Here is a 27,986-nt window from a genome sequence, read left to right as displayed (position 1 = left end):
GAAGAGTAGTTGCCAATGGGGCTGTGAGCATGGCTCCTCTAGAGACTCGGTGTTGGAGCTAAGGCTGCACTAGAAAGCCAAGCCAACTGATTGGAGAGGAAACCTGCAGGTGAGGCATACGTGTTTGTAAAAGCGAGTGCATGGTGAAAAGGACTTGGGCTCAGTGAGTGAAGTCAGTGTCCTTTTTGGAATGACACAAAGAGGAGTGATGGACTATGAATAAAAACAGCAAGACCTGTGGGGAGCAGACTGCTCAGAATCTTGAGGGGTAGGAAAGGAGATTTAATCTGGGCTGTGTGAATAATCTGGCCGATGTGGGGAGACCATATTGGACAAGGCCCTCGGGATCTAGGAGACAAGGGTAGAAAATGTGAAGATGAGAGGTAAGCGTTTGCTGATACAGCCAGGGTGGGCTCCTCTGACATGCATTCTGGAGATATGGTGGGCAGGATTTCTAGGGTGGTGGGATTTTGCTTATTTGAAATCTTACCTACTGATTTTCTTCTCTTGTAACTTCCATGAAGATGTGAATACAAACTGTTTCATTCATGCATTGAATGATTTTTTTTTTTTTTTTGCCAATATCTAGAATAAGACTAGGCTTTAGACACTCAGCATGTGCTTGGTAAATGAAACCATCTGTCTTGATGAGCAGACTTTAGATACATCAGTGCTGCAGGCCATAATATAGGCTCTCAGAGGGCACCATGCATGTGAGATGGCAGGAAGATAAGGGCCGAATCATTCGTTCCAGGATTTCCTTTAGGAATAAGAAGCAGATGCCTAACAGGGCTCAGTCAAGACCCGTGGGCTTTTCTGGTGCTGCTCATCCACCCCGCCCATCCCACAGCTGGCTTAGGTATCAGCTGCCCTGCACTGCCATGGCAACCTGCCCTTGCCCTAAGACTCCACCTCCACTATGAGTGGACTGGCACACCTTTGCCTTCCCCGTAAACCACACACTGTTTCTCCTGCTCAGTTGTGTGCTTGCTGCTGGTTGGTCCTAGTGAATATTTGTTGATTCAGTTACTGAGCATCATCAATCATCTAAAAGGCTACAGTCTAGAGTATGCAAAAGACCTCTACAATGATTATTTTATCCCTCCTTGTAAAGTAGGGCAGGAAGACTTTTTCCCCACTTTGCTCATGAAGGTAAGGCCGAGTGCATTGGTCCGTGGCTTGTTTGTATATTGTAATAATCACACGGTGGTTAAAAAATAAAGGCAACTATAGCAGTCCCACGGAAAGTGATTCTGATTTTGTTGGGTTTTACGTGGGAGAGTGAGAGTAAGAGCGATTCTGTTTAAGATATACATGTGATATTGATGTGTTGCAAATCTGAAGAATCACTGGTCTAGGTCAGTGCTCCTCAAATGTTAACGGGCATGCAAACTGTACTTGCAGACTCAGATTCAGTCAGTGCAGGGGGGAGAGCTATGATTTGTGTGTCTAACAAGCTCCAGAGCGAGGCTGAAGTGCTGGCCTGCAGACCACACTCTCCGTAGGAGGAATATGATCCAGGGCACCCTGATGCCCAGAGAAGATGGTAGCGCCTGAGCCCAAAGGCAAGGGTGCATAGTGGTTGCAGTATCAGGTACAACACGCACTATGCCGTGAACTTGGAAGGCAAAATTGTGCTAGGGAAGACTTTCCAGGGTTCCCTCCTCCTCGCCTGAGCAAGAGTATCCCTTTGTAATAGTGCAGCTCATTGGATTCCTCAGACCCCTAATTAGGGATAATGACTCACTCTGTCATTGGCCATCCCTATTTTATTTATAATTTATGAAATCAAGAGGAAAGCCTTGCTATGAACACTTGAGAGTATGTGTGTGTGTGTATGCATTATTGTTCAGGTGTTGTTGAGTGATGACCAGGCACAGGCAAGCAGGATATCCTAAACAGTCCTGCTGCGACACACATCAAAATTGGCAGCCTTGCTGAGCGTGCAGCAGGTAGTAGAGTATGTGCTTACCATATGTAACGCCATGGGTTCGATCCCCAGTACCACCAAAAGGAAAGAAATCCATAGCCTCTTTGCAAAGAGCTGTGCTTCAGGATCTAGAGTGGTTTTCGACTTAAGAGCGCTCACTTTGCCATCTGTAAAATGGGAGTGATGATGGTACAAAAAAAAAAATGAAATGAGAGCTACAAAGTACAAGGTAGGATAAAAATATAAGATTTTTAAAAAATATTATAGTAAGAGACACATTGCCACGAATCCCCTCATAGTACTGCCCCTTCCTTGCAACACAATTATTTCATCATTCTTGAAGCTTTCAGAACCAGTACTGGAAGGGTTCTTTCATTAGAATCTTTTGTTGAGCTCTTGTGGCTGCCTTGATGTAATGAGTTGATTCAAAACATTTATCTTTCATTTTATTTTGACTTTGACAAGACCCACAGGGCCAGATCCAGTGGGAAAAGTGGAGGAGGAGATGCTGTCAGGGTTTTGACAGAAATCGAGGCAAACAATTTTAAACTTAGGAAAAAGACACCTGTGTAAGAGAACTTGGGAACTGCTTCAGAAAGGATGATGGGACAAGTATGTTCCAAGCAAGAGCAGGTGTTTTGAAGAAAATTAATGGATTGTGTCATTTACTGTAATAATGGTCCTAAAAAATTTAACATCCATGGAATATTTTGATCATACGTCATGTTTTGCATAATGCCCACCCCCAGAAAATGGTTAATGCATGTTTGCAAGAAATCAACCCAGGAAAAAGGCTGCATGGAATCATGAATGCATTCTTTGTGTTTGACTTTCTAGTCAGGTCTCATCAGGACACACAAAAGTGAATTCCTCATCTCACCGTTACCTCAGCGGTTGGCCCAAGAACACAACTACAGCACCCCTGCGGGCCACCACCCCCATATCCTGTACAAGAGGACAGCAGAGGAGAAGGTCCAGCGGTACAGTGGCTACCCTGGTGCCAGCCGGACTTACCCTGGTCACTCCCCAAGTCACTCTCCCCCCGCATCCCAGAGTGCAGAGACAGAATTCCACCACCGAAGGTGGCAAAAGCAGCATTTTTGTGGACAACGCAAGAAATGTATGTAAGGAAACATTTTCTCATTCTGTTCTTAAATGGGCTTCGGTGTGCTTTTCTGAGCGCTGTTGGGTGTGCTACTTTGCAGGTTAAAGTGGGATTATTCTTGGCACTCACTGCAGGGTAGTTCTGGAGAAGACCTAGTAGTTGTTCTTGCCAGAGAAAAGATGACCAGGAAAGATTTAGATAGTTTCTCTTTTTGTTCTTGCAGCATCTCTGATTTTTAGCCCCAAGTCTGAGTCTTATCTTGGTTTCTGTGCTCTTGGGGGAAGCATGAAGACTTCCAAAGATGAAATAAATCAGAGGCAAATGTCCAGGAGCGGTTGGGTATTCTTTGGGGCACATAAAGAAGAGGCTTCCTAGGAACTGAGGGCTTGGATCATGAGGACAGGTAGCAATGGAAAACTGGGACCCTCGGGCAGGTTTTGTGATCCATGTACAACTTTTAGCATCCTCCAGACCGGCAATGTCCAACAGAAATATAAAGCAAACTCCATTACTATGTTAGATTTTCTGCACATTTTTAAATTTCTAAAAGTTAAACTTTTATAACATTTAACTCAATGCATACAAAATGTTATCTGAACATAAAATGAATATAACAAATTGCTAATGAGAGATTGTAGTCTCTGTATATTTACATTTTAGAAAGCTGGTACTTATTTTATTCTTGTGGCTCAATTTCAATTCAGGTGATACATTTTTTATCAGAAATGCTTCATCTGTGTATCTAGATTTCATAAGATTTAAAGTTGAAAGGTAGATTAACATACTCCAGTTGTCCCAAAGATATTTCCACCTGAGTAACTAGTTTGAAGATAACAACACACAGTGTATTAACTACTGTTAGTCTCCTATTATTTTATTAAGTTTTGTGTTATTTTTGCCATAAAAAGAGATACTTCAAGTTTTTCAGTATCTGAATCAAGTGTTGCATTTTTAAAATTTAACTTATGGAATGCAGAATTCAATTCACCTGTCTCACCAGACTACAGTCAATGGCTCAGTAGCCATCACGGCAAATGCTACTGGACTGGATAGCCCAGCCAAAAGAGAATTCCCTCCTAGAGCTGAGGCTTTGACATCACCAGGATGTAAATCAGGGGCAGTAGTAGAGACAGTATGTCTGTCATTGAAACTTTTTTTTGGTGGTATTGAAATATTCTCATGAAAAACATCCATTTAACGCCTACTATAGCACTTGCCTGTAATAGTGGAATTAATGCTGGCAGTGATATTTATAGGGCTAGTGATATACATTTGATATGAGACATCAGACTTTAAGGCAATCTTACGAGTATTACACTTTCTTATAGAAGAGGCAACTAAGATCCAGAATCATATTGGAACCTGTGGTGACCTTAAGCTTTTAAATTAAACCTGGGCGATAATTTCATTCTGTGATGAGCTAACATTACTGTTTAAGCTGTGTTAGCTATTTCTGTACTTGTTCAGGGCAGTCCTGAGCTTTCTAGATGGTCTTTTGTCTCCAAGGCACCCCTCAATTGTTGCTGCCCATTCACTAAAGGTGTCACTGCTGTCAGAAAAAAGGATAAAGGAGCTTGCAGATCACTGCTCAAAAGCTCCGGCCAGCATCCACTCTGTGGAGCTGGTGCCCATGTCTTACCGTTTGTGGAAAGCGTTTGATATTGCTTCAGTGTCAGCCTGACGTTGCTATTTCTCTAAGTCAGTATCAGTTTGAAGAGTCTTTATTGACGACTTACTATGTGCTGTGTTTAAGTCTGTGTTGATGACACGAGAGTATAAGGCATGGGCAGTGTTTCATAGTTCACGTTTTATCCAGAACGTAACATATGTAAAGCATTACCATGTTTTCCCAGTTCTCTGGGAGACTTGAGGCAAGAGGATTGCAAGTTTGAGCTCAGCCTGGCAATTCAGGTACTTAACAAGATCCTGTCTGGAAAAAAACCTCCCCCTAAAAACAAACAAAAAACCAGGCATGGTAGCTCATGCCTGTTATCCCAGCACTTGGGAGGCTGAGATAGGAGGATCGCCAGGAGTTCGAGGCCAGCCTGGGATAGAGAAACTCTGTCTCAAAATTAAGTAAGTAAATAAAACATTTTTTTTAAAAACGTAAAAAATATAAAGAAGAATCAGTGCCAAGGTCCTGAGTTCAATCTCCAATACCAGTTTTTAAAAAATGTATACAGATCTGAAGAATAATGCCTATTTTTATACTTTTTGAGTAATGGAATGAGCATTTTTCTCTGTGAAACACCCCCCCTCTTTTTTTTTTTGAGCTGCCTTTTCTATCAATTACAATTGCAGCTTGTTTTTTTATTTGCTTTTTTAGTTTTTTTTTTTTAACTCTTTGGAGTAAAGTCTGTCCAGCCATGGACCCATCCACCATGCCATCCCTCCATGCACCCCAGGATCTGTGGAATGGGTCTTCCTCGACCACGCACTGGGTGCCAAGTGCCAGGCCAGACCCTGATGGTATCACTTAGTGTGGAGACGGGAGGTGCAGGTGACAGTTTCTCTCTGCTCCCTGTGTTTAGATCGCCCTCCGTCCATCTCACCCATGTGTTCCCTGCTGATGTCTCTTCCCAACGCTCTTGTGTTCGTGGCAGACGCCCCTCAGCCCCCCACGGAGGACACCTACCTACGATTCGATGAGTACGGGAGCTCAGGGCGGCCCAGGAGATCAGCTGGAAAGTCCCAAAAGGGCCTCAACGTGGAAACCCTCGTGGTGGCGGACAGGAAGATGGTAGAAAAGCACGGCAAGGGGAATGTCACCACCTACATCCTCACGGTCATGAACATGGTAAGCGTGGTGAGCACGGGCCTGCCTGGCTCCCCATGGAACCAAAAATTCCCTGCCAGAATTCCCACGGCAGACATAGCGGCCTGGTTCCATGGCGACTCTTGAGAAAGCCATCTTCAAGGCTACATGTATTTTGCTTAAATTGAATCCCGTGCATTTATATCTATGTCTGATTGGTTCCCCTCATGCAGCTTTGCTAATTTGAGTTTTTTATTGGATTTTACTTATTCCAACAGGTTTCCAGCCTATTTAAAGATGGGACTATTGGAAGTGACATAAACATTGTAGTGGTGAGCCTCATTCTTCTGGAACGAGAGCCTGTAAGCGGCAAACTTCATTTATTTTTTCATTTCTTCTGCCATTCACCATCCCTTTATTGAATGCTTACTATATGTAGATCCCTGTATTAGTCATTAGAAACATTAACTGAATATGTAATAAAAATTTAAAAATATATAAAATATTATATAGGTCTTTCAAGGAAAGTGCATTTTGTCATAGATTTAAAGATCAGTTGAAATTTTGCAAGTTGGAGATAATTAGTTGTTGCAGGTGGATGCACAGAGATATTTTGAGAATACACAGAATATTGTCGGGAAATTCTTAGAGTAAACCCAGCAACATCTTAGGTTCTGCAGAGAATAAATGAATATTTAACAGCTCTTGAATGGGTTATAGTCGGGTGAAAGACACAGGCATAGGGCAAATTACAAAAGTGGAACACATAATAATGTGTTGAATTGCCTGGTGGTGCTTTGCAGTGTTTTGATGTGTAAGCTGTATTTTTCTGAGATAGGGATTACCAAACAGGCTGTTAAATCCCCTGCGGCTTTCTCTCTCCATCTATTATCCCAACAAAGCTAGCACAAAGCAGGGAAAGCACAAAACACAAAATACACCTAATGGCCCAGGTAGTAGGTTTGCTAAGGATAAGTACTTGACAAATTTGTCTTGCAGTTGTAGAGATAGAAAGGATGTATATTGTTTTGGAGACACCTTTGCTCTTACCCTACAGTTCATAGATAGTTGCAGGACAAGGAAGCCAGAGGCACTTTGATGGACTGATACAGCTCTTGTCTAGAAATTATCAACTTTACCCAAGTCAATAGTTTTGACAAGCAAACATTTTGAGAAAGTGTTGTTAGGAGTAAATCTTACTTTGCCCATAAATAGTCTTATGCCTATTTGTTTACTCATTCAGTGATGGTTCACTCTGTTATTATTCATTGATTGATAAGTGTAGTGTCCCACACCTTTTGCTGGAAACTTGACATTAGAGGTAAGTAAACCATCGTCACTGATAAATCATGCTATTGTGAAGAGACTATTAAACTTTATCATGAATTTATTATTATGTTGTAACAGTGCAACAGTTTTATATTGGTGGTACCTGGTCACGTGAACCAAAATGTTCCTAAGTGATTTTAGATTATTCATTGTAGAAATATACTTTTGTTTGAAAACCACATCTTGGAAGCTTTGCAGTTGTTTTAAAAATTATGACCATTGACCAAAAATGGATTGTGTTCCCAAGTAGATCTTTTCTCTCCCTACGTTAGCTCAAGTGTTTTGTACCACTGACTTTTCGCCCTGGAAACGTGATGTCTTTGTGTTTGACTTTATAAGTGTAACCATGTGATAAAAATCACATTCTGACTTGTGTGGGTTTCCCATAGGGAGGACTGCTGATCAACCACCACGCAGATCAGTCTCTAAACAGTTTTTGTCAGTGGCAGTCTGCCCTCATTGGGAAGAATGGCAAGAGGCATGACCACGCCATCTTACTCACCGGGTTTGACATTTGTTCCTGGAAGAATGAGCCATGTGACACTCTAGGTATGGTATGAATGGACCCTGCTAGCTAGAAGCACAGTAGGGAAATTGTTCCACAGATGGGTGGCCACGTATCTGAAGAGAAATGGGCTGGTATCCAACCAAGCCATAGATTGGCAGTGCTCCTTTGGGAAGGTTCTTTATTTTGAAGACTCTGATTCTTTCATGTTTATACAGAGCACATACGGAGTAAAAATGGTATCCTTTAATCTGTGCTGTATTTTGCAATATATCCAATTGTACATGGTAGGAACTTGATCATTTTTGATGAGTTGATGATTGTCTAGATCACAGGTCAGCAAAGCTTTCTCTGCAAAGGGCCACAAGTCTGTTACAATTATTCAGATTACTTATATGAATGCAAGCAGCCATAAGTAATCACAAATCAATGAGTATGGCTATATTCTAATAAAACTTCACTGACATGGAAACCACAGTTTACTGATACAGCTGGAGGTTCAGACTGGTAAAATTTGGGGAGAGCTGAAAATGTTTATATGATTTACCCCTATAATTCTCTTCTTCAAAGTGCTTTCTAATCCCTTAAAATATACTCAAGATAAAGGAGACTGGACTTTATAAAACTTTTTTATATGCTTCAAACTTTCTATAATGTCTCCATTATGCCCTATAAAGTAAGTCCACTTCAGTGATTTGCTATTCATCACAGTCTTCAAAAAGTACAACCATTCTGGGAGTTGTTCCATGAGAAGGAGTTTTAAAATTCATTCATACGCTTTGTGCAGGGTATGTAAAATGATATTTAATCGCCCAGTACATTGTTCAGGTGTTTAAAAATTTCTGAGGAGGCAATTTTATCATCCACTCAGAGATCAAAGTATAAGGAAAAACTTAGGAAAATCATATAACCCCAAAATTCTACCAGGTATCTTATAGACCACTCATATTTTTAATTTTAAAGAGAAAGCAGAAAAATTAAGAAGCAAGCAATCAAAAAACAACAAAAGCAAACTGATAAAAAGCAATAGCAATACATGATTTCAAAACATGATAGGAATTTAACAATGGTCATTGTATTGCATATTGTTATCTTCAAAATTGTTGTTCAGGTTACCAGATACAGACATGCAAGACTGATCAAACCATATAATTTCCCTTTGAGCAATTTCTTTCCCTTTTACTGTATCTATTGTAACTTTGGAATCTTATGTACTCTTTCAGTTTCTTACACTAATGAGACAATACGGTGTTTACACATACAAGTCTGATTTATTTCACTTATGAGCATGGTGTCTAGTTGCATCCATTTACCTATAAAAGCCTCAAGTTTATCTTTCTTTGTGGCTGAGTAGTACTCCATTGTATAAGAATGGCTATCTTTTTTTTCAGTTCTTAGTTGATGGCATTTGGGTTATTTTTAAGATCTGGCTATTACAAATTGTGCAGCTGTAAGCATGGGAGCATGCACATTGCTGTGGTGAGAAAATATCCAGAAGAGGAATAGCAAGGCCAAATGGAATTTCTGATCCCACTGTTTTGAGGAATCTCTATACTGATTTCCACAGTGGTTGCACCAGTCTACACTCCCACCAGCAATGCAGGAGAGTTCCTTTTCCCCCACAGCCACTCCAGCATTTGTTATTGGTTGATTTCTTGATGTTAGCCATTCTTTCTGGAGTGAGATGATATCTCAGTGTTGTTTTAATTTGCATTTCTCTAGTGTAGGTCACTCAATTTAAGCAACACATTCTAATGCAAAGAGCTTGAGCTTTGGCTTCAGCGTATTATGCTTCATTTCTGAACCGAGAATTTGTGACCTGCAGTCCTGGGCAGATAGACTTGCTCGAGTCTCAGCTCCTAATCTGCAGTTAGCTGCACACACTAAACATACATAGAGGCACAGCACCGTGTGTTTGTCAACCATTTGTTTAGTGACGATGGTGATGACACCATTGAGAAGTAGGTGGCGCCACTCCTGATGTGCACCTTTGTGTAAGATTTCCCAGTGCCATCACATCTTGGCAGTGAGTAAGTACAGTTGATTCACAACTGTGAACTGAATGCCACATGAGTGGCTCACCTTGTTCTTCTAATTATTAGGACCTAAGTCGGAAGGAAAATGTTCACGCAGTAAGGTGGATCAAGAGTGACTGGAGAGCTCACTAGAATGATTTATTTTTAGTGCTGGGGATCCAAGTCGGGCCTTGTGTAGGCGAGGCAGGCATTCTACCATGGAGCTACAGCCCTAGCCCCGTGGAATGAGGTTGCGATTGCTTTTGAAAAGAGGTAACTTTGGGGAATGAACACTTTCCACATTACAGTGAGTAGGAGAAACAAAATCAGTGTAATGTGAGCAGACCCCTAGGCCTTCCCTTGGTTCCAGCTGTAGACTCAGACCACAGTGTGTGTTATTTTGGCAATAATGTTGTTAAGTATTATGTCCTGGGGTAGCCATTATCTGATCAGTTGCTTTGAGTCAAATGATAAACTTAGGCAAGGCGTATAAATCTCCTGTGACTTGCTCTTCTGTGTGTAAAATGTGGATAACAATTTGCCTACTGACCTCCTTGGCTTGTCTGGAGGAACAATTTATGGCAACATCCAAACATTGCAAAAGTTATAAAGTGTTGCTTTGTGATTACTTTTATAAATACTTTTAGTATTCACCTGCAGTACATTAATTGCATTAATACATTAAGAAAAAATAACTGTAGGGAGCACGTTGAGGCCATGAGAACTGACCGTGTGTGTGCGTCCTCTTTGGTTAACCCATGACCTGGTCTTCCCACAGGGTTCGCGCCCATCAGCGGGATGTGCAGCAAGTACCGAAGCTGTACCATCAATGAGGACACCGGGCTGGGCCTCGCCTTCACCATCGCTCATGAGTCGGGCCACAAGTGAGCGCGGCTTCTTGATTCACCCCGTAATGAAACTGCCAAGCCACTCACTGGCGTTTCTCTAGGGGCGGTTATGGATTACTGCTGATCTTGGTTGGGTCCATACTCTCAAGTCTTTGTAAAGCCAAGAGCTAAGAGGAGTTCAGAAGCCCAAAGTGTAAAGAATTTAAAAAGGAAATCAAAATACAACAGGAAACGGGCAGCTAGATCTTCTGCAAATGGGAAGGGAATCTAAAAACAAAGGGAAAAAGAGAGGAGAAGAAATAAGATACCTTAAGTACATGTACTTGTTCTCTAAGATGACTGTAAATATTGTGTGCTACTGATATGCACTAATAATGAAAATATTTCAAAAAAGAAGTGCTCAAGAAAGGCCATTTCTTGTTCATGCCCCAGCTTAGGCAGCAGTGTGTTACACTGTGTTGCACTGTGGACTGCAGGTTACTTAACCTATTTTCTGGTCTTTCTTTTGTGTTTTGCTTCAGCAAAGATACATTTTGCTGATTCTTTACACTAAAGAATGAATCCTGGAGACCTATCTGTTCCCAGAATGCTTTGGCATGCTGATGTTTTAAAACTTTTACTAGACATACCAGATATTTTTTTAGTTGGTTACATTCTGTGTACTTAATATTCTTTCAACTGATGCTAATAAATAATTTGGGAGAACAGACTTAGAAATTAGAAATGGGAGAAATGAGGTTAATTCGTTTTACGAGGCATATAATTTGATATGACGACATTACTACACAGAAGTTTTAATAGTATTTGACCAGTAACAGCTGCATTGGGATAAGCATACTGGTTTACAAAATGACGATTTTGGGGGGCAATTCTGTTTGGATGTACCGATTTGGGGGGGGGAGAGCACACAAGCACACACACATGTGTCTCTTTTATTCACCATGTAATTTCTACATGTTCAGAGTGTCCAATTCAGTTCTGATTTAAAAGCAAACATTACCTGTTCAATAACCATAATGTATACATGGATACTTTGGTTCTATTATGAGCTAAATTATCTTCAGAAAGGGTGAATCCTAACCATTTCTGTTATGCAGTGATTTCTTACTACTTTATATCTGTACATCACTACTCTCTTAGGAAGATATGGGTGGACCAGTTTTACTACAAAAATAGGTACTAAAATAGCCATTACACAAAGCTCTTTTATACAGAGTGGGAAATAAAGTATCTATGTACATGAAATACATTCCTAAATTTGTTTCACTAGCATGAAATCCAAATTAAAACCCCTCATTTTTCAAATTCCTCGCTATTGATAGATAAATTCACTTACAAATTTTATTCCGGGGTCAACAACAAATATTTTAGATAAAGAAAAACAAAACCATTTTTCCAGTAGAGTGGAGGAGACAGAGGTAGAAGAACAAATGTAAAATACATGTTAATGGTCACCTTTAAAACCTAGGAAATTCACTGATGGGACCCCAGTATACAGCTGTCCCTCCTTGCTTGCCTGGTAAATTGGGGGAAATGCTGGAAAAATGGCTAGATAGTGGTACATGGTTCATAAAAACTCACATCTGTGATTACAAAAGGTAGCTCTATATGTAAATGAAATCATATTAAAATATTTCCATAGACCTCTTACCTGCCCTTATGTCTTTAAGTAATGAGATTAATAATAATCCAAACTGTGCATTATTTGTAGAGAATAGACTACTGAAAATTATTTTTAGTTGCTAGGACATTTTGCAGTGAACTGAAACAAATTGAGATTGCTTAAAGAAATGCTTTCAAAAAATGGTTTCAAAAATTAAGTTTTAAATACATTCACTATGGTAAGGGAATTTAATTATAATCAGAGGTTGGGATTTCTAGCTAGTAAATTGATCATCACTGGAAATAATGTGTTTGCGTCACAGCAAACTTGCATATGGGCAATCCGTAACTAGCCTATGATTACCTTTTCTCCCTACCTATCTCTTACTTTCTGAACTTCCATACCATTATTCTAGCACTGGTGGTGAGAAAAAGTTGTGCTATTTAAAATTTTTAAAGTTTACTTAATTCTATCCCTTTAGGTTTGCTTAGAAATCTTTTTATTTTATTTTATTATTTTGGTATCAGGAATCAAACTCGTGACCTCACACTTGCCAGGCAGTCGCTGTACCACTGAGCTGTATCCCTGGCCCACTTTTGCTTAGAAATCTTGACCAAGATTTCCTAGCCTTTCAAATGTGTAGCACGACCGGGTGTGGTATTGCACACCTGTGATCCCCACACTCTGGGAGGCTGAGGCAAGTTTGATGGCAGCCTGTTTTACATAGTGAGTTCAAGGCCAGCCTAAACTACATAGGGGGACCTTGTTTCAAAAAAACAATAAATATGTAGCAGATACACCATCCTTTGATGTCATCACCAAAAAATAATATAGTGAAATTTTATCATTCTTTAACATGTTGTGGGTGAATTTGGGTATGGTGGAGCTTGCCTCTAATCCCACAACTCTGGAAGGCTGAGGCAAGAAGGTTGCAAATTCAGGTCCAACCTGGGAAATTTAGGACCTTCAGAAGACCCTGTCTCAAAATATAAAAGGCTGGGAATGTAGCTCAATATGAAACTCTTTGGTACCAAACATATACACGGAATTATCTGCTTGAAATATACAAAGTTTAGAGCAACTCATTTTTGTTTTTCTCTTACAAGGCCAGTTACTGTTTCGCGGATCCATGCACTCGCAGGGCATCTTTTGGCGAGGGCTGCTTACGGTGTGGACCGTGGGTTCCCACAACTGTGGCTTTCTTCTGTTTCAGCTTCGGCATGATTCACGACGGGGAAGGCAATCCGTGCAGGAAGGCTGAGGGCAACATCATGTCTCCCACGCTGACCGGAAATAATGGGGTGTTTTCCTGGTCTTCCTGTAGCCGCCAATATCTCAAGAAATTCCTTAGGTAAGACGGGTGACAGCCAGGGGGCCGTTGCCAGCTTTGCAGTGGTGACACGCAACAGTGTTCGATCAGTGTGGAAACAGATAGTAGAAATACCTGTTGACAGGTCAGTGAACAGAAAGGTGGGCAGGTTCCTGTGATGAGGATGATGGTGGTGACATTGTTGTTGTTGAAAAAATGAGCCAAAGCCAACACTTAGCTGAATACTCTCCACCCATTGCTGCCTTCAGTCCTCATAGGAGTGCTGTCGTTGCTAAGGTACTACAGCTGGTGAACTGGGCAGAAGGCTCACACCGAGGTCTGTGCTTAGTCCAAGGTCTCTGCTTCCCACCCTCTCTCTCTTGACTTCCACAGACCACGGAGTATATTGTCTTTTCACTGTGACCACTTATTTGAATCTGATCAATCAGATTGTCTTAGGAGTATCTTTTGAAATGCCCCAGTGGCTTGTGTATTTAATGAGTGAAAGATTCTCATAACTATTTCGGTTTGCATGACTCCAGGGTGACTCTGTCCAAAGACATGTAAAGCACAGGCGGCTATACACGGTTCTTTCCATGGCTCAGAACTCCTAGACTGCATTAAGAAAAATAGAAGTTATAGAACTGCTGTTGGGTTTATCCTAAACAATGCTCTCAAAGTTGATTTACATGTATGGAGGTAGAACTTTTGAATTCATGTCAACCCACACAACCACTTAGGTCCTAATTCCGTGTCCTTTTTCACTAGGTATTAGTGAAGTCTCTTTGGAAATTGATGCTTTTTAACCTTTGGGATTCCTGTAAATATATAGTATTTTTAAATGTTTGGAGAATTAAGCAAGATCCATAGGCAAAGCAAATTAACTTACAGAAATCCACTTAAATGATGCCCAGAGGATAGTAAAAAGTGATAAATCTTTGGCTAATAATAAACTTTGCCAGTAAATGTTATTAGTTTCAGATTCATTATTTGGGGCCTGAAGTTAACTTTTGTGAGAATGGAATTGATAAGTATTACAAATCTGGATCAACTTGCCATAGATTGGATTCTAGTTATTAGTATGCTATAGTTCAACGCTTTGGCACAGTGATGCTAATCACAGCAGCTGCTAGCTTTGCATGCTTTGCTGTTTTTAATGTGTTACAATTTCTCAGTGGATCTATATACCAACTGTGTGGGGCTCACTGTCATTAGTGAGATGGATGAGTTATCAATTTTGTTTTGGATGCTTGGTCACTAGGCCTCCCATCTGGCTGACCACAGGACTACCTTTAACCCTCTATAGTAGTGTAGTTCCATTGTTTATGTAGACAGAAGGCACCAAGAAGATTTATACCATCAGGACTGATTTGTTCTCAACATGTCCTAGACAAACGTAGCTTAAGACAGATTTTTTGCTTCATGCCTCAGTGTATTTTTTCTCCTCCTTCTTTCAATAACTTCTTTACTTTTGTTGATGAGGCTTATTTGACTTCTGCCTCACCATCTGTATAAAGCATAGCATGATTTAAAACTCCACAAAGATAGGAACTGCCTCTGTTTGGATTATTTTGTGCCTTTAGTATGTAACCAAATGTTTACCACGCAGTAGGCAATCAGTAAAAATTTATGAAGATTGCTGAACAAGACTGTCAAAGGAAGCTTCTGACTGTTTACCTTTCCCATCTCCAATCCCAAGCCAAATCAGTAGGACACCTAGAACTAGAGTTCTTTGAAATGCCTGTCATTTAGGAAAAAAGTGCATTTTGACTTTCAATGTGTGCCTATTTCTTTAACCACATTCTGTTTTACTTTGTATGGCTGCATGCAGAAGGGTATTGTTTTAAATGGAAATATCACAGATTAGCAGAGTAACGAAGGTGCTTTATCTCTACAGCACACCTCAGGCTGGATGTCTAGTGGACGAGCCCAAGCAAACAGGACAGTATAAATATCCCGACAAACTGCCAGGGCAGATTTACGACGCAGACACACAGTGCAAGTGGCAGTTTGGAGCAAAAGCCAAGTTATGCAGCCTTGGTTTTGTGAAGGTATGTTTGCTTGGGATTTCAAACTTACATTAAAATTCTGCAGTGTGTCTGTGTGCCTACCAGAAGGATAAACATTTGGTTTGCTGGGGGCAAAGGTCAGAGTCTGGGTTATCTAAAATGTCAGCTGTTTGGCATGATAATTAAGTGGCAATTTTACTGTCAATGAATTATCCAGGCTTATTCCCCATAGACCATGCCTGGTTTAAATACCACTTACTACATGCTTGCAAGGAAATTCCTTGTTAGATGAAGACTTTATCCCTAGTATAAATCTAGGAATAATATCTTTTACCTACTGCTAATCATTGTTTTTGTTCTCTTCTTATTCATATGCTATTTTAATGTAATTTACTTAAAAATGATCAGCCCAAAATGTACAAATGCCTCTCATAAGAAAACTATTATGGATAGCCAAATTTTTCTTGTATCTAAATATTAAAGGTATATCTTGAGAATTCTTTTTTAAATTTTTTAAATTTTTATTTTAAGGAGAATAAAACCAAAATAAAACAGAATAAAGCCAATCAAAACAAACCAGTGTAAGTGACAAGGACTTCAAAACAATAGGAAATCACCAATGGCTACCATAATGCCATTTGTTGTCTTCAGAATAGCTGCAGATACCTTCAGGCATAGTTGAGAATTCTTAATAAGGTTTTTGTTGGAGAATGTTTAAACAAGAAATAAGAAAATGTACAAGTCCAGGGTGTAGAAATGAATGACAGAATCTTAGTTGTACTTGGTCAAGATTTACATCACTGACAGCATTATAACCTCAACATCACTGACGAGTAGTCATTTTTAAATTGGTTTATTCCTAGTATTTGGTGAGAAATAGCAAGGTCTTAGGTACCTGGATCCAAGAAAACTGTAGAATAATGGTACCTGTTTCCCCTCTATTTCTAGTACCCTCCTTTCTCCTTTCCTCTTCTTTTCCCTATAATTTTTCACTACCATCCACCACCACCATCACTATCACCAAGAAAATCACCCAACAGCAGTAACTCTGCCATCAAAACAGCCCCGCCCACCATCACCCTAATATATCACTGCTACCAGCCCCCACATGACCACCATCGTCACATCCACTGCCGAGGACCCTCACACACCCCACTCTCCCCCGAGGGTTTCTGAGTGGGCCTCTGCTCCAATAAGGCACTTCCACTTAGAGATCTATTTTACCTGAACTCAACCTTCAAAAAATCTTACAAGTCAGAATTATTACCACGTTTCTCTTGGATCTCAGTGAAGATAATCAATTTACCCAAACCCGCAAAAGTTTTAAATGATGAAATCTAAACAAAACAACATCCCATGGATGGTAAGCTTTCTTCTCTCTCCTAATAAATACAATTTTCCTACTCTTTAGTCACTTACAACTACCTTCATTTGTTGGGTGGTATTTTGAATTTTTATTCACTTTCTGCTTTTCTACAGATCACTCACTTTCAAAAATATAAGTCCGTGCCTAGGAAAAAAGTATATCAACAACTTAGGTTAAGTATGAGATTATATATTTTAATGTACTTTAAGTGTTTATCCAGATCCACAAAATTTTATTTTGGACATCCTCTCTGGCACATGGGCTTTGTTTTGGCAAATGCTGGCATATTGTATGTAAAAAATAGCAGAAATGTTCCTGTTAGCCGGTAACAATGAAGCTCTTGGCAGAAGTAAATAGCCGGAATTTACATTGCTGGAAAAAGTTTGTCTCCTGACTTTCTCTTACCCACTTCATTTTGGAGGACTCATTGATTTTCCTAATCATCAATGAAATATTACACATTTGCTAGGGAGCATATACAAGCAGAGGAATTTAAGTACGATTTTCTGTGGAATTGCACAAGAGGTTCCTAAAATTACTGTCACTCCTGCAGAATCACACACTGAACGCACACTTGTGTGGTGCCTGTTCTATGTCAGATGACGCACAGGGTTTAAGGAGCCATTCTTAAGTTATAGATCCTTTCTTGGAACTATATCATACTCTTAAACGGTAGTGTCTCACTCTGCGGGTCTTCCCAGCAAAAAGCAAAGGGGAAAAAACATTCCAGACTTGAAGATGGACGAAATGATGAAGGGCACAGAAGTAGGAATGTCTGGAGGGGTAGGGGGGATTTACCTAAGAGTGAGAAAAAGTGTTTAAGATAACGAGAAGGTAAAATGGAGAGGTAGGTTGGCTGGTGGATCTCGGATGTGGATTTTGTTTTGGCCATAGCTGAGTGTTTGATGTTCTTCCTAATTCTTGTTATAAATTGAAGCATGATCCCACCTCTGAGGATCATAAATACAATAGTTCTCTGTCAAGCTCTAGTAAGGAAGGGTTTCCAAAATGAAAAAAAAATCCCTATTTGTCTTGCTTGGCATAAGCAGCTGCAGGAGAGAGCTGACACTTGCCTCTGGAGCCTTTATTGTCCTAATCATTAGTTTCTCTCTTTTTCCCCTAGTTTGCCTGCCCTTTTCCTTTTTCCCTTCCCTTCCCTGCCCTGCCCTTCCTTTCCCTGCTGTTCCCCTCCCCTTCCTGACCCTTTCCTTTCCCTCCTCATTGCACTCTGCCCTGTTCCACCCCACCCCATCCCATCCCCTCCCTTCCCTCCCCTTCCCTTCCCTTCCCTTCCCTTCCCTTCCCTTCCCTTCCCTTCCCTTCCCTTCCCTTCCCCTCCCCTCCCCTCCCCTCCCTCCCCTTCCCTTCCCTTCCCTTCCCTTCCCTTCCCTTCCCTCCCCTCCCCTCCCCTCCCCTCCCCTCCCCTCTCCTTCCCTCCCCAGTAACATTAACTCCTCTCCATGCTTCCTGAAAAGGCAAGCTTGGGTAATAATGAGAAGTAGCAAAATCAAACAACCTAATTCTCAAGTGTCCTCTCACATCAGCACCTAAGGTATGTCAGCATCACCTGAGACTTACTGGAAGTGCACCTGCTCAGGTCTGTCCCAGGCCTGAGGGATAGGGGACTCCAGGCGGAGGGTCCAAGGATCTCTGTCTCCGGCTGTTGTTGATTCTGATGCCATCTTGAGTTTGAGAACCACTGAATTCAACAGTTTTCAGTCATTATACCTTCTGTGGATTTTAGAGTTAGACCTGGGTCTAGGATGTGACTTCACTTCATAGAAGCTTGGGCAAATGACTCAAATGTCCCTCCATGCAAGTGTCTACATCTGTGAAGACAAGATGATAGTAGTTCTTCACTGGGCAATCTATGAGCAGTGATCGCTCTGTAGAGTTGTATCGTTTATAAATGATGAAGCTCCCTTTGCTCTCTTTTATCTTCAGTGTCCTCACAACCACTATATCTAACTGTTCTTTTTCAGCAGCTGCCTTGGCAAAAAGTCTGAGGTTGGTTATTTTTGTCAACTCTCTTTACCTCCTGTCAAGTCCCGGTCTCAAATTTTCTGTGTGTTTGGCACATCAAGCTTGTTCTTTGTTCCTTCCAAAACTGTTTGTATTCATCAGTGTTTTGTTGCTATAACAAAGTACCTGAAGCAAGTTACTTATGAAGAACAGGTTTCTTTAGCCCACAGTTTGGGAAGTTTCTGGGCAGCATGACACTGGTGACAGCTCAGCTGCTGAGGGCCCTTCTGGCGGTGTCACATACAGGAGTATGTGTGGAAGCAAGCAGTTACAAGGTATGGTTGAAAGCTATGGCAAATGTTTAAAATTTCACTGCCATCAACCTAACTTCAATGTCTAGTGCCAGGTGAAAAACACATCCATTCTGCACAATTCCATTTAAACAAAATTAAAAAAACATCACTACTTCATGATGATGAATATCACAGCAGTGGTTGCCTCTGAGGGAAATTTTGGGGTGAATGTTCTGCCTTGATTATGAGGTGTCTGCAGTGCCATGCATATTTTGCTTAACAAACCTCCTCAAACCATATGCTTAAACTGGGTGCATATTATGGATATTATGATAGTAAATTATACCTCAGTAATCTGGATTTCAAAAGTGGTACTGGTGACAATTCCTGTTGATTGTTACTTTTTAATTGTTAACTATTGCTTTTGAATCAGTGCTTAGTTTAAAAGCTCCGGCAATGAGGTTAAACATAAGTGGGTTTAATTCCAGGTCAGCCAGAGACTGACCTGCTGAGGCAGTTTATTTAATTCCTCTTGAATGGCAGCTTTCCTAGAGGCATGTTGTGGAAAACGCTTGTGCGTTTCTCACAGGGTCGTTAGGATGCTGAACAGTAATCTAGGCAAAATCCTTTGCATTAGCACTACTTTTTAAAAACAGATTTTGTCAGATTCTTTGCTGTATTTCAACTGAAGACATTTCTTAAGGACTTCATGGTCTTTATGATCAGTGAAGATGATTTGTGACTATAAAGTCAACAGTTTTCATTCATATGTTGATTTCCTGCAAACTCTTACAGCCTGCTTGGCAGCAAGTATTATTCTAGGTTCTTAAAATACATCAGAGAAAAAGCAAAGACCTTTCCCTGTAATGCTGATATTTCAGGGGAGGAGGGGCATTATACATATAGAATCTCACATGTTAAAAAGGTGTAGAGGAGGAAGGAGAAATTGGGGGCTTTTGGGGGGTGGGTGGTCACATTCTTAATAGCAAGGCCATAGGAGGTGAAATTTAGGTAAAGGCCCATGTTTGGAGCACGTTGAAGGTATTTACAGAGCAACTTGAAGCCAGCATGGAGAGAAAGGGGTGAGCTGGGGGGATGCCAGGTCAGAAGGATCAAAGGGACCCAATGGCTTGTAGCTGGGTAGGGCGTAATAAGGACTTTGGATTTTTCTCCAAGTGAAATCTGATGGCACCACGTGGTTTTGAGCAGAGATGCGACACAAGCCAGCTGAGCTGATGTGGAAGGTTCCCCCTAGCTCAGTGCTGTGCAGTGGAGATTTCTTTAGTGATAGGAATGCTCCCTGCCATCCAAGATGGTAGCCGCTCACCACATCTCACTCTTAGGAACGTGAACTAGTAATGATTGAAGGAGTGAATTTTTAATTTATGTGTAAGTAATCTACATCCCAATTTAGCAACAAGTCCCATGTGGCTACAGGCTACCATAGCGGACCGTGCTCAGCTGAGAATAAATTAGACAAGAATGGAGGAAATTAGAGCTTGTTGACTTGGGGTGAGGATAGGGGTGGCAGCGAGCCACCAGCTCACAGGTGGCTATGAACAGGGTAGTAGCAGTGGATGTGATAACCATTCAGATTTTAGAGCTATTTTGGAGGTAGAGCCAATGCGATTTCACCATCTGCTGGCAGATGAGAGCGCGACGGATAGACAGACAGAGACAGAGACAGAAGTCAAACGTGACTACTGGATTTGGAGTCTGAGAGATGGGAGTTTGGAGGTGACATGAAGTGAGACAGAAGGCTGACTATAGAAAGCTTTGGGGACTGATGAGGAATTTTACTTTGAATGTGTTAAGTTTGAGACGCTTTCGTAAACTTTGATTTCCATACACCATGAACATTTTTGGCATGGCAGGCTTTATCTGAAGGGTTGTCGACATTTGGTGGAATAAAGCCAGAGAACATGGTCAGTGAGCCACAGGACAAAGGTGGACAGTGTCGAGTCTGTTCCCTTAAAACTGTGGGTCTCAGTCAGACAATTCAAATCCAGGCAACACGAGACCGCAGGGTCTCTGTCGTTCGTTACTTCTTTTTCTCTTAAATTACGACTTAAGTCCAGGTAATTATAGATAAGGAGAAGTTAGTTGAATGTGCTGGAAGAAAAAAGAGCGGGGTACAAGCAAAAAAGTGCAAACCCCCCTTTGTGTTTACTTTGAAAGGGAGCTTTCTCAGAGGGCTTGCTGGTCGTCAAAACATATAGTTGGCTATAATTACATTTGACTTCTGCACTCCACCACAGAAGAAATAACATGTTCATGCAGCCTGTCTTGTTCTACTCTGCAATCCTGGTGTTTTTTGTTTTGCTTTGCTTTGCTCTGCTTTATTCCCCTGGCCCTCTCCAGCCTTCCTCTCAGTCCTGTGGCCTGGCACTGGCCATAGCGTGGAGCCTCCTTTCTTTGGTCTGCCCTAGGGTCATTTTAGAGGCAACCATATAGGCTGTGGGTATGGGTTATAGCTTTTGATGGCTGTGAGGAGGATAGAAATCTAATGCAGAAAGCTTTTGTAAGAATGCTTTTAACTGTTCCAAAGACTGAGCACCCCATTCTCCAGTTGAACCTAGACTGTTATCTGTTCTATATTAATTATATCATCTGCACCTTTATCTAGAAGCATACAGACTTGGGAGTTGGCCTCGGTCTAATGTAACTGACCCTTCCCCAGAAGGATGTATCTATTCTTCTTTGGGAGCTTTGGGGTCTGCAGATGACTTTGTGCTCATGTGTGGGGGCTGCTGGGGTGCTAGTGTTTCTAAGCATTGATATAAATGTCCTCGCATTCTCCTTGGGGGGAAAAATTTTACAGTCTATGAGATGAGAGTCACAGCATATATCTGGTTTCCCTGTTCTCTTAGTTCAACAGAAAGTGTTTTTTTTAATGTATGAAATATTACTAATCACACTTTTGCTGTATTTTCATAAAATATGAAGTGGAATTCTCAAGGAATTTAGTGTCTAGTTAATTGAATTTCTAGAGTTGCATCAAATGTCCACAAAAAGTCATGTTGTCATCTTTCCGTTGGTATTCTCTCCCAGTTGTGGGGTTTACATTTCTACCTCAGTGGCACACAAACTGTTTGCTGATGTCCCATGACCTGCCACTGGTGATATACTTCAGTGTAGCAACTGCAGCTCCTGGACCCGGAAGTTTCCTGGTTCAGTGCCCTTACTTTATAGATGAAGAATTGAGGCTTGGAACAAGAGAGCTTTCCAGCATCTGTTCATGGCAAATCCAGGTCCAAAGTAGTGGTAAAGGGCTACGATTCTGGAACCGGGTTAGTTGGGGTCCTGATTGCTCCTTGGCAGCTCTGTGACTTTGCAGCTTTGAAAGTGTTGGTAGCTTGCTTAGCTAAATGAGTTTCGATTAATTTAGACTCTCAGTGAGTTGTTTTTTCATTAGTGTTGTAATACATTTCCATGAACTTCTTGTGACTTAAAACAAATTTATTATCCTACAGTTCTGGGTGTAAACATTTGAAATGGCTGAAATCAAGAAGTCAGCAAGGTTGTGCTCTTTTGGAACCTGTGAGGGAGAAGCTATTTTGCTTACCTTTCCTAGCTTTTAGAAGCTTCCTATATCCCCTGGTATCTTTAGAACCAGCAGCATCCTTCTGAGTTCCCCTCAGGCCACTATCTCTCTGGTCTCCTCTTTCTGTTTCCTCTTTCCCATTTAAAAACTCTTGCAATTGAGCCCACCGGGAAGATATAGGGTAGTCTCTCCATCTCAAGATCACTTGATTTGCAAATTCAATTTCATGTTCAATATTAATTTTCCTCTTTGCTGTGCGAACTCACATATTCATAGATCCTATAGACTAGGATATGAACATCTTAGGGACCGTCATTCAGCCTACCACAGTCTACAGCAATAATTAAGATAATCTCATAGGTCTTGAGTGAGAGTTAAATTATCTAAGTGACTGAACATTGTAATAATGGTGAAGAAAGGGATGAGGATACTAACCAATATTTTGGAGAACTACGTATGCCAGGCCAACTAATTACAGCATGCATTATGACATTTCATACTTGACAACAGATATTTAAAATCAGGTGCTAATTTTGTCACATTTTATAGGGGAAACAGAAAAATGCAATAAAAACAGAGGAAACTGCAGCATTAGTGGCTTCTATAGCATGTCCATGGGACAGACATCCGGGAATTCTAGGATAAGGATTTGAATCACAGTGGTTTATTCCAGTCTTGGTCTATTTAGCTATACTGGTGTCAGATCTCTTGGGTCCAAGCCATGTGTTCTCCTAATTAACTATACTACCTCCAGCTGTTATGCAGCCATAACCATACAGATGCCATAGAACCTTCCTGATCCTACGCTGTGAGAACCTATTTCTTCCAACTTCATTTGCCTCTTTCTGATTACTTTGCCTGATTTCAGTGACCCCACAGTCTAACATTATGTATAAAAGCTTTGTAGATGTTCATTTTCCTGGGCGCATTACCCTCATCAGTACCTTCTTTTCTTTCAGGACATTTGTAAATCACTTTGGTGCCACCGAGTGGGCCACAGGTGTGAGACCAAGTTTATGCCGGCAGCCGAAGGAACCGTTTGTGGCTTGAGTATGGTAAACTGCATCCTTGTTAGTTTTTAGCTCTGGGAATTTGAAAGTCATAGAACTCAACCAGACTACTTGTCCTGTGACCTTCCAGTGCAGTGCCTTGGCCGCATATATTTTCTGGCTTCTCTTTACAGTAGCCAGCATTATGAGGCATGCTGACCGCTAATGTAACCCAGCTCGTTCAATTATTTAAGGGTTTTATTTGCTCCTCTTTTCCCTTATTTTGGATGGAGGTTTGAGTCAAAATATCTCAGTTTCATGCAGCGAATCGGTTTCATTGCATCTCTTGTGCCTCTTACACTTGACACTTTATGCAGAAGCCTCAGAAAGCAGGTGTCCCCACGAGCAGTAGTGAAGTGATTGTCCCTCCAGACCAAAGCCCTGCTGTCTGCTCACAGGAGCTGACTTGGAGCTTCTGCCGTGCTCACGGATGCCCATCACTTACAGTTGACAACGCTGAGAAGAATCCGGGCCTCTCCCTCCACTTAAGCACTCTCATATGTTAGGTTCTACCATTCTTTCCCAGTAAAATCTTGAGGGCAAGTAGCACCGGAAGTACCAGTGAATGGTCCAGATTTGGGAATTCATTCGGAAGACCAAGATAGCACTCCTGTCAATGATGACGTTTGCAGGTTTGCTAAATCTCCATTTTTGGCACCCTACTGGCAGGTCAAGCCTGTGCTGAAAAGGGACATTTAAAGCCAATCCAGTTCCTCAGGGATCTTTTGAGTGCTGAATATTGGAGACAGGATACTCTGGGGATGTAGAGATAAATATAACTCTGGCATGCCCCTTTGAGCCTTCATAGTCAAATCAGGAAACCTCTGCAGAAGCCAGGACCTCTGACCCTCTTCAAGCACTAGTTGCTAGCAGGGCCCAGAAGAATGAAGTGTGAGTCATGCTTTGGATTAGGAGCATACATAGAATAACTACAGTGAGTAGGTACAGCAAGGTGGACGCTGGAGTTTATATAGAAGTTCTTCAGTGGAATAAGAAGAATAAATACCTTTTTACAGAGAGGTCAAAAATAGAAGCAAATCACAGACCAATACCAGCCAACAGATATCCAGCAAGTGAATGCTTCCTGGTATTTGTTAAAGCACTTGTTCAGTGTGTTTTAGGAGACTTCTGATGTTTAACTCAAAATATTTATTTTACAGATAATAAACATTTTAGAAATCAGAGAGTTATATACAGATTTTAATCAGATATATTGCTTCTAGGAAATTACCATAAGGATTCTCACTAAACATTCTAATAAAATATTAAAGCTGTGGTGATACAAACAATGAATTAATGGGTTCATTGAAAACATAAATACTGTTCAAGTCATTTTTGTTTTTGAAGCCTCAAGGCTTAAAACATGCAACTTGAGAATTAATGGATTTTAAAAAGCAATAGCATTAAACCTGCAAAGTGTTGACATAAATACAAGAAAAGATGGATATAAATAAAGCAAATAAGTAATGTATAACATAGATTTGAAGTTTCTTACATAAATACATCAGGGATCTGAGTCCATGGGGATTAAACACACCTGCATTAGACTTCAGTAAGCAGAGAAGAAGATAAATTAAGCCAGAAGTTTAAAAGCAAATGGTCTAATGTACTACTACCTCCCCCATTATTCTCTAATGTGTGTTATAAATTAAATGCTGGGAGAAAGCCCTACACTGTAAGGTCACCCTCAGCAGAAAGCATCCTGGTATCAGTTCCATCCATCACTCCACTGTAATTTCCGTATCTATCTCTATCAGTTTATCAATTCATTCATTCCTCTGATTCTTTCTTCACCTGGAGATGCAGTTGGCACTGTCCTAGACTGCAGGCTCCTCCAGGGGCAAGGCCATGTTTAGCTCTGGTCCCCCTGAATGCCAGGTGCAGTACACCAGCTGCTTAATGTTTTGTTTGTAACCAGAAGAACCCAAATGTGTCCTTCCCCGGGCTGTTCCAACCTCTTGTCCTTCAGTGATAATGTGTACTATGAATACTTAGTGTTTAAGGACATAAAAGCCAGATACTTCTAGCTCAAGGTACAAAGAGAACAAAAGTTGGTGGCTGGGAATGTGGCTCAGTGGTACAGTTCTTGCCTTATGTGCACAAGACCCTGGGTTCAATCTCCAGCACAACCACCACCACCACCACCACCAAAAAAAAAAAAAAAAAAAAAAAAAAATTCATGCTACCTACCAGAAGGTACTGGTGCAGAACAGCACCATTCATTTGGATCCATGGATAAAAATTAAATGTGCTCAAATTTAACATTTACTTTTATAAGTAGAGTTTATATACACATGTGATTATTTGCATGTCTAGGTGTAAATTTCTGTGTATTACTACTTTCTACACTGAAAAGTCAGAGCAAGGCAAGCCATCATCAACCTAACCCAGTCTAGGATACGCCCTGAAATATTAAATAGTCCAGTTAATTGATTAGAACAGATCTTAAACAAAAAAACCCATCTCATTTCCAGAAAAAAGATTAGCTTAACATTAAGATATATTGATCAGAGCTGGGGATGTAAGCCAGTGCTACTTAGTGTACTTGTCTAGCAGGCACAAGGCCCTGGGTTCAATTCTTGGTGCCATTCCTCCTCCTCCTTCCCCCCCCAAAAGATATATTGATCAGAAAAACACCTCTGAGATAAGAAGTCCCATATGAGCTTTGGCTACTGAGCTAAATCTGGTCTCTGCTACTTAAGCAGGGGTGTGGGTAGCTTTGTGCCTATGAGCATGTTAGTATTTCTTCACTGAGTTTCCCTCGTCTGTATAACTGGTATCTAACACCTAAAAGCTTTGCAAAGATGATATGAGATTTTAAATATGAAGTCTCCCCACCACTTTTAGGACAGAAGCAATTTAACCACTGCTAGTGATATTGTTACTGCCTATTATTTTTGTTGTGTCTCAGCCCCTAAGCTCAGACCAGTGGAGCCCAGTGATTACTGGTAGGGAAGATGCATGCTTATGATAGACAGAATCCTCAAATGACCATTTGCTCTCCACAAAAAGTTCCCAAAAATGTTATGTGATTTCATGCAATCTCTGAAATGGCAATTAATCCTGGGGAAAGCATTTAAAAAAGAGAAGAATTAAGCAGCACGTGGCAAGAATATGAAGAAAGGAAGCAATATGTTACCCTAGACACACAATCAACAGCCAGGAAGCCAAATGTATCACGGGGGAAATGTGAAGATTTAAATGTCAAAACACACCCCCCCATAATTCTGTAACTGAACTCCCACTGCCAACCCTTTGTATCTAGTTGCAGAGGCTTTTAGCAAAGTCGCAGTTATGCTTAGTCATGCAGAACTTGCTCATAATAGAAGCACCACAGGAGGGAAAAATAGAATGCAACCCCAAGGAGGAAGATGGCCAGCACAGCCTGGAATTCGTTGCAAAGCCATAGTAGTGGAAGGATAGCACAGAAAACATCCTGCACTACCTTGTACAGATGCTGAGCAAATGAAAGACTCAGATCTAACTAATCAAAGATGTTAAAAGAATGCGAAGGCATCAGAGTTTTAAGGAGGAAGCTTTCATATGGACGGAGCATCAAAGGGTGTTGTACTCAGTTTCATGAGCAGTACTGTGTAGATATTTTGAATAAACAAAAATCTGATGTATATATAATTGCATCTATTTTTGTGATGAGAAAAATCATTCAAAATGATCAATTCTTGGTTGATAGCTTAAGAACTATTCTTGCTTGAGTAAATGACCTGAATTATCCCCTAGGTAGCACTGTCTGTGACAAGAGAGACTTCGCTGTAATTTTGTCACCCTCTCTTGGCTACTGGGTGGCATGTTGTCTGGATAGATCACAAAGCCTATGACACTTCTCCAGATGACAGCCTGTCAAAATGCAGGTGGTGTATCCCAGTGCTTATAAAGCCCAGCAAAGGCAAGGACTAGTCAGAGTGTCACACAGCGTCTTGCTCTATTACTGTGCCTTTGTTTCATCTCCCTGTGCTGTCTGGAGTGGTCTCTGACAGGAAGCGTATCATGTTCTTTCCACAGTGGTGTCGCCAAGGCCAATGTGTGAAGCTGGGGGAGCTCGGACCCCGGCCTATCCATGGCCAGTGGTCCGCTTGGTCAAAGTGGTCAGAATGTTCCCGGACTTGTGGTGGAGGAGTCAAGTATCAGGAGAGACACTGCAACAACCCCAAGTAAGATTCTAATAGAAAGTTGGTCTAACCTTGACTTTCAGCCTGGGCCAGGCTATATCAGTGTTGTTCCCATCCTTTTGCTTAACAGCAGTCAACTATGTTTGACTGTTTGCATATAGAGACTCTGTATACTGGGGAGTGGCAGGGTGGATAAAAACCAAAACCCAGCAAACAGAGCTACTCTGTGTCTCTGTG

The 27,986-nt window shown here is 41.0% G+C and overlaps 1 protein-coding gene across 6 annotated transcripts in view; it reads left to right on the top strand.

Annotated features, from left to right (window-relative positions):
• Adamts18 (ADAM metallopeptidase with thrombospondin type 1 motif 18) overlaps positions 1-27,986 on the top strand; it is a 128,001-nt gene that overhangs the window by 53,231 nt on the left and 46,784 nt on the right. For 3 of the 6 annotated variants that reach the window (XM_063247696.1, XM_063247694.1, XM_063247695.1), the window contains 9 exons: positions 2,768-3,050; positions 5,639-5,832; positions 6,069-6,152; positions 7,509-7,668; positions 10,418-10,523; positions 13,304-13,441; positions 15,297-15,450; positions 23,533-23,628; positions 27,643-27,791. In XM_063247696.1, coding sequence (XP_063103766.1) covers positions 2,768-3,050; positions 5,639-5,832; positions 6,069-6,152; positions 7,509-7,668; positions 10,418-10,523; positions 13,304-13,441; positions 15,297-15,450; positions 23,533-23,628; positions 27,643-27,791 — 1,364 coding nt within the window. Of the gene's footprint in view, positions 1-2,767; positions 3,055-5,638; positions 5,833-6,068; positions 6,153-7,508; positions 7,669-10,417; positions 10,524-13,303; positions 13,442-15,296; positions 15,451-23,532; positions 23,629-27,642; positions 27,792-27,986 lie in introns of all 6 variants that reach the window. The other 3 variants (XM_063247697.1, XM_063247698.1, XM_023561968.2) reach the window with 1 other exon arrangement.

This window comes from Cavia porcellus, unplaced genomic scaffold (assembly GCF_034190915.1).
Source record: "Cavia porcellus strain 051 isolate PalLab524CR breed Dunkin Hartley unplaced genomic scaffold, mCavPor4.1 scaffold_4, whole genome shotgun sequence".
Taxonomy (NCBI): domain Eukaryota; kingdom Metazoa; phylum Chordata; class Mammalia; order Rodentia; family Caviidae; genus Cavia; species Cavia porcellus.
Note: the sequence above shows the minus strand (reverse complement) of the source record. Positions and strands in the feature narration are given on the sequence as shown.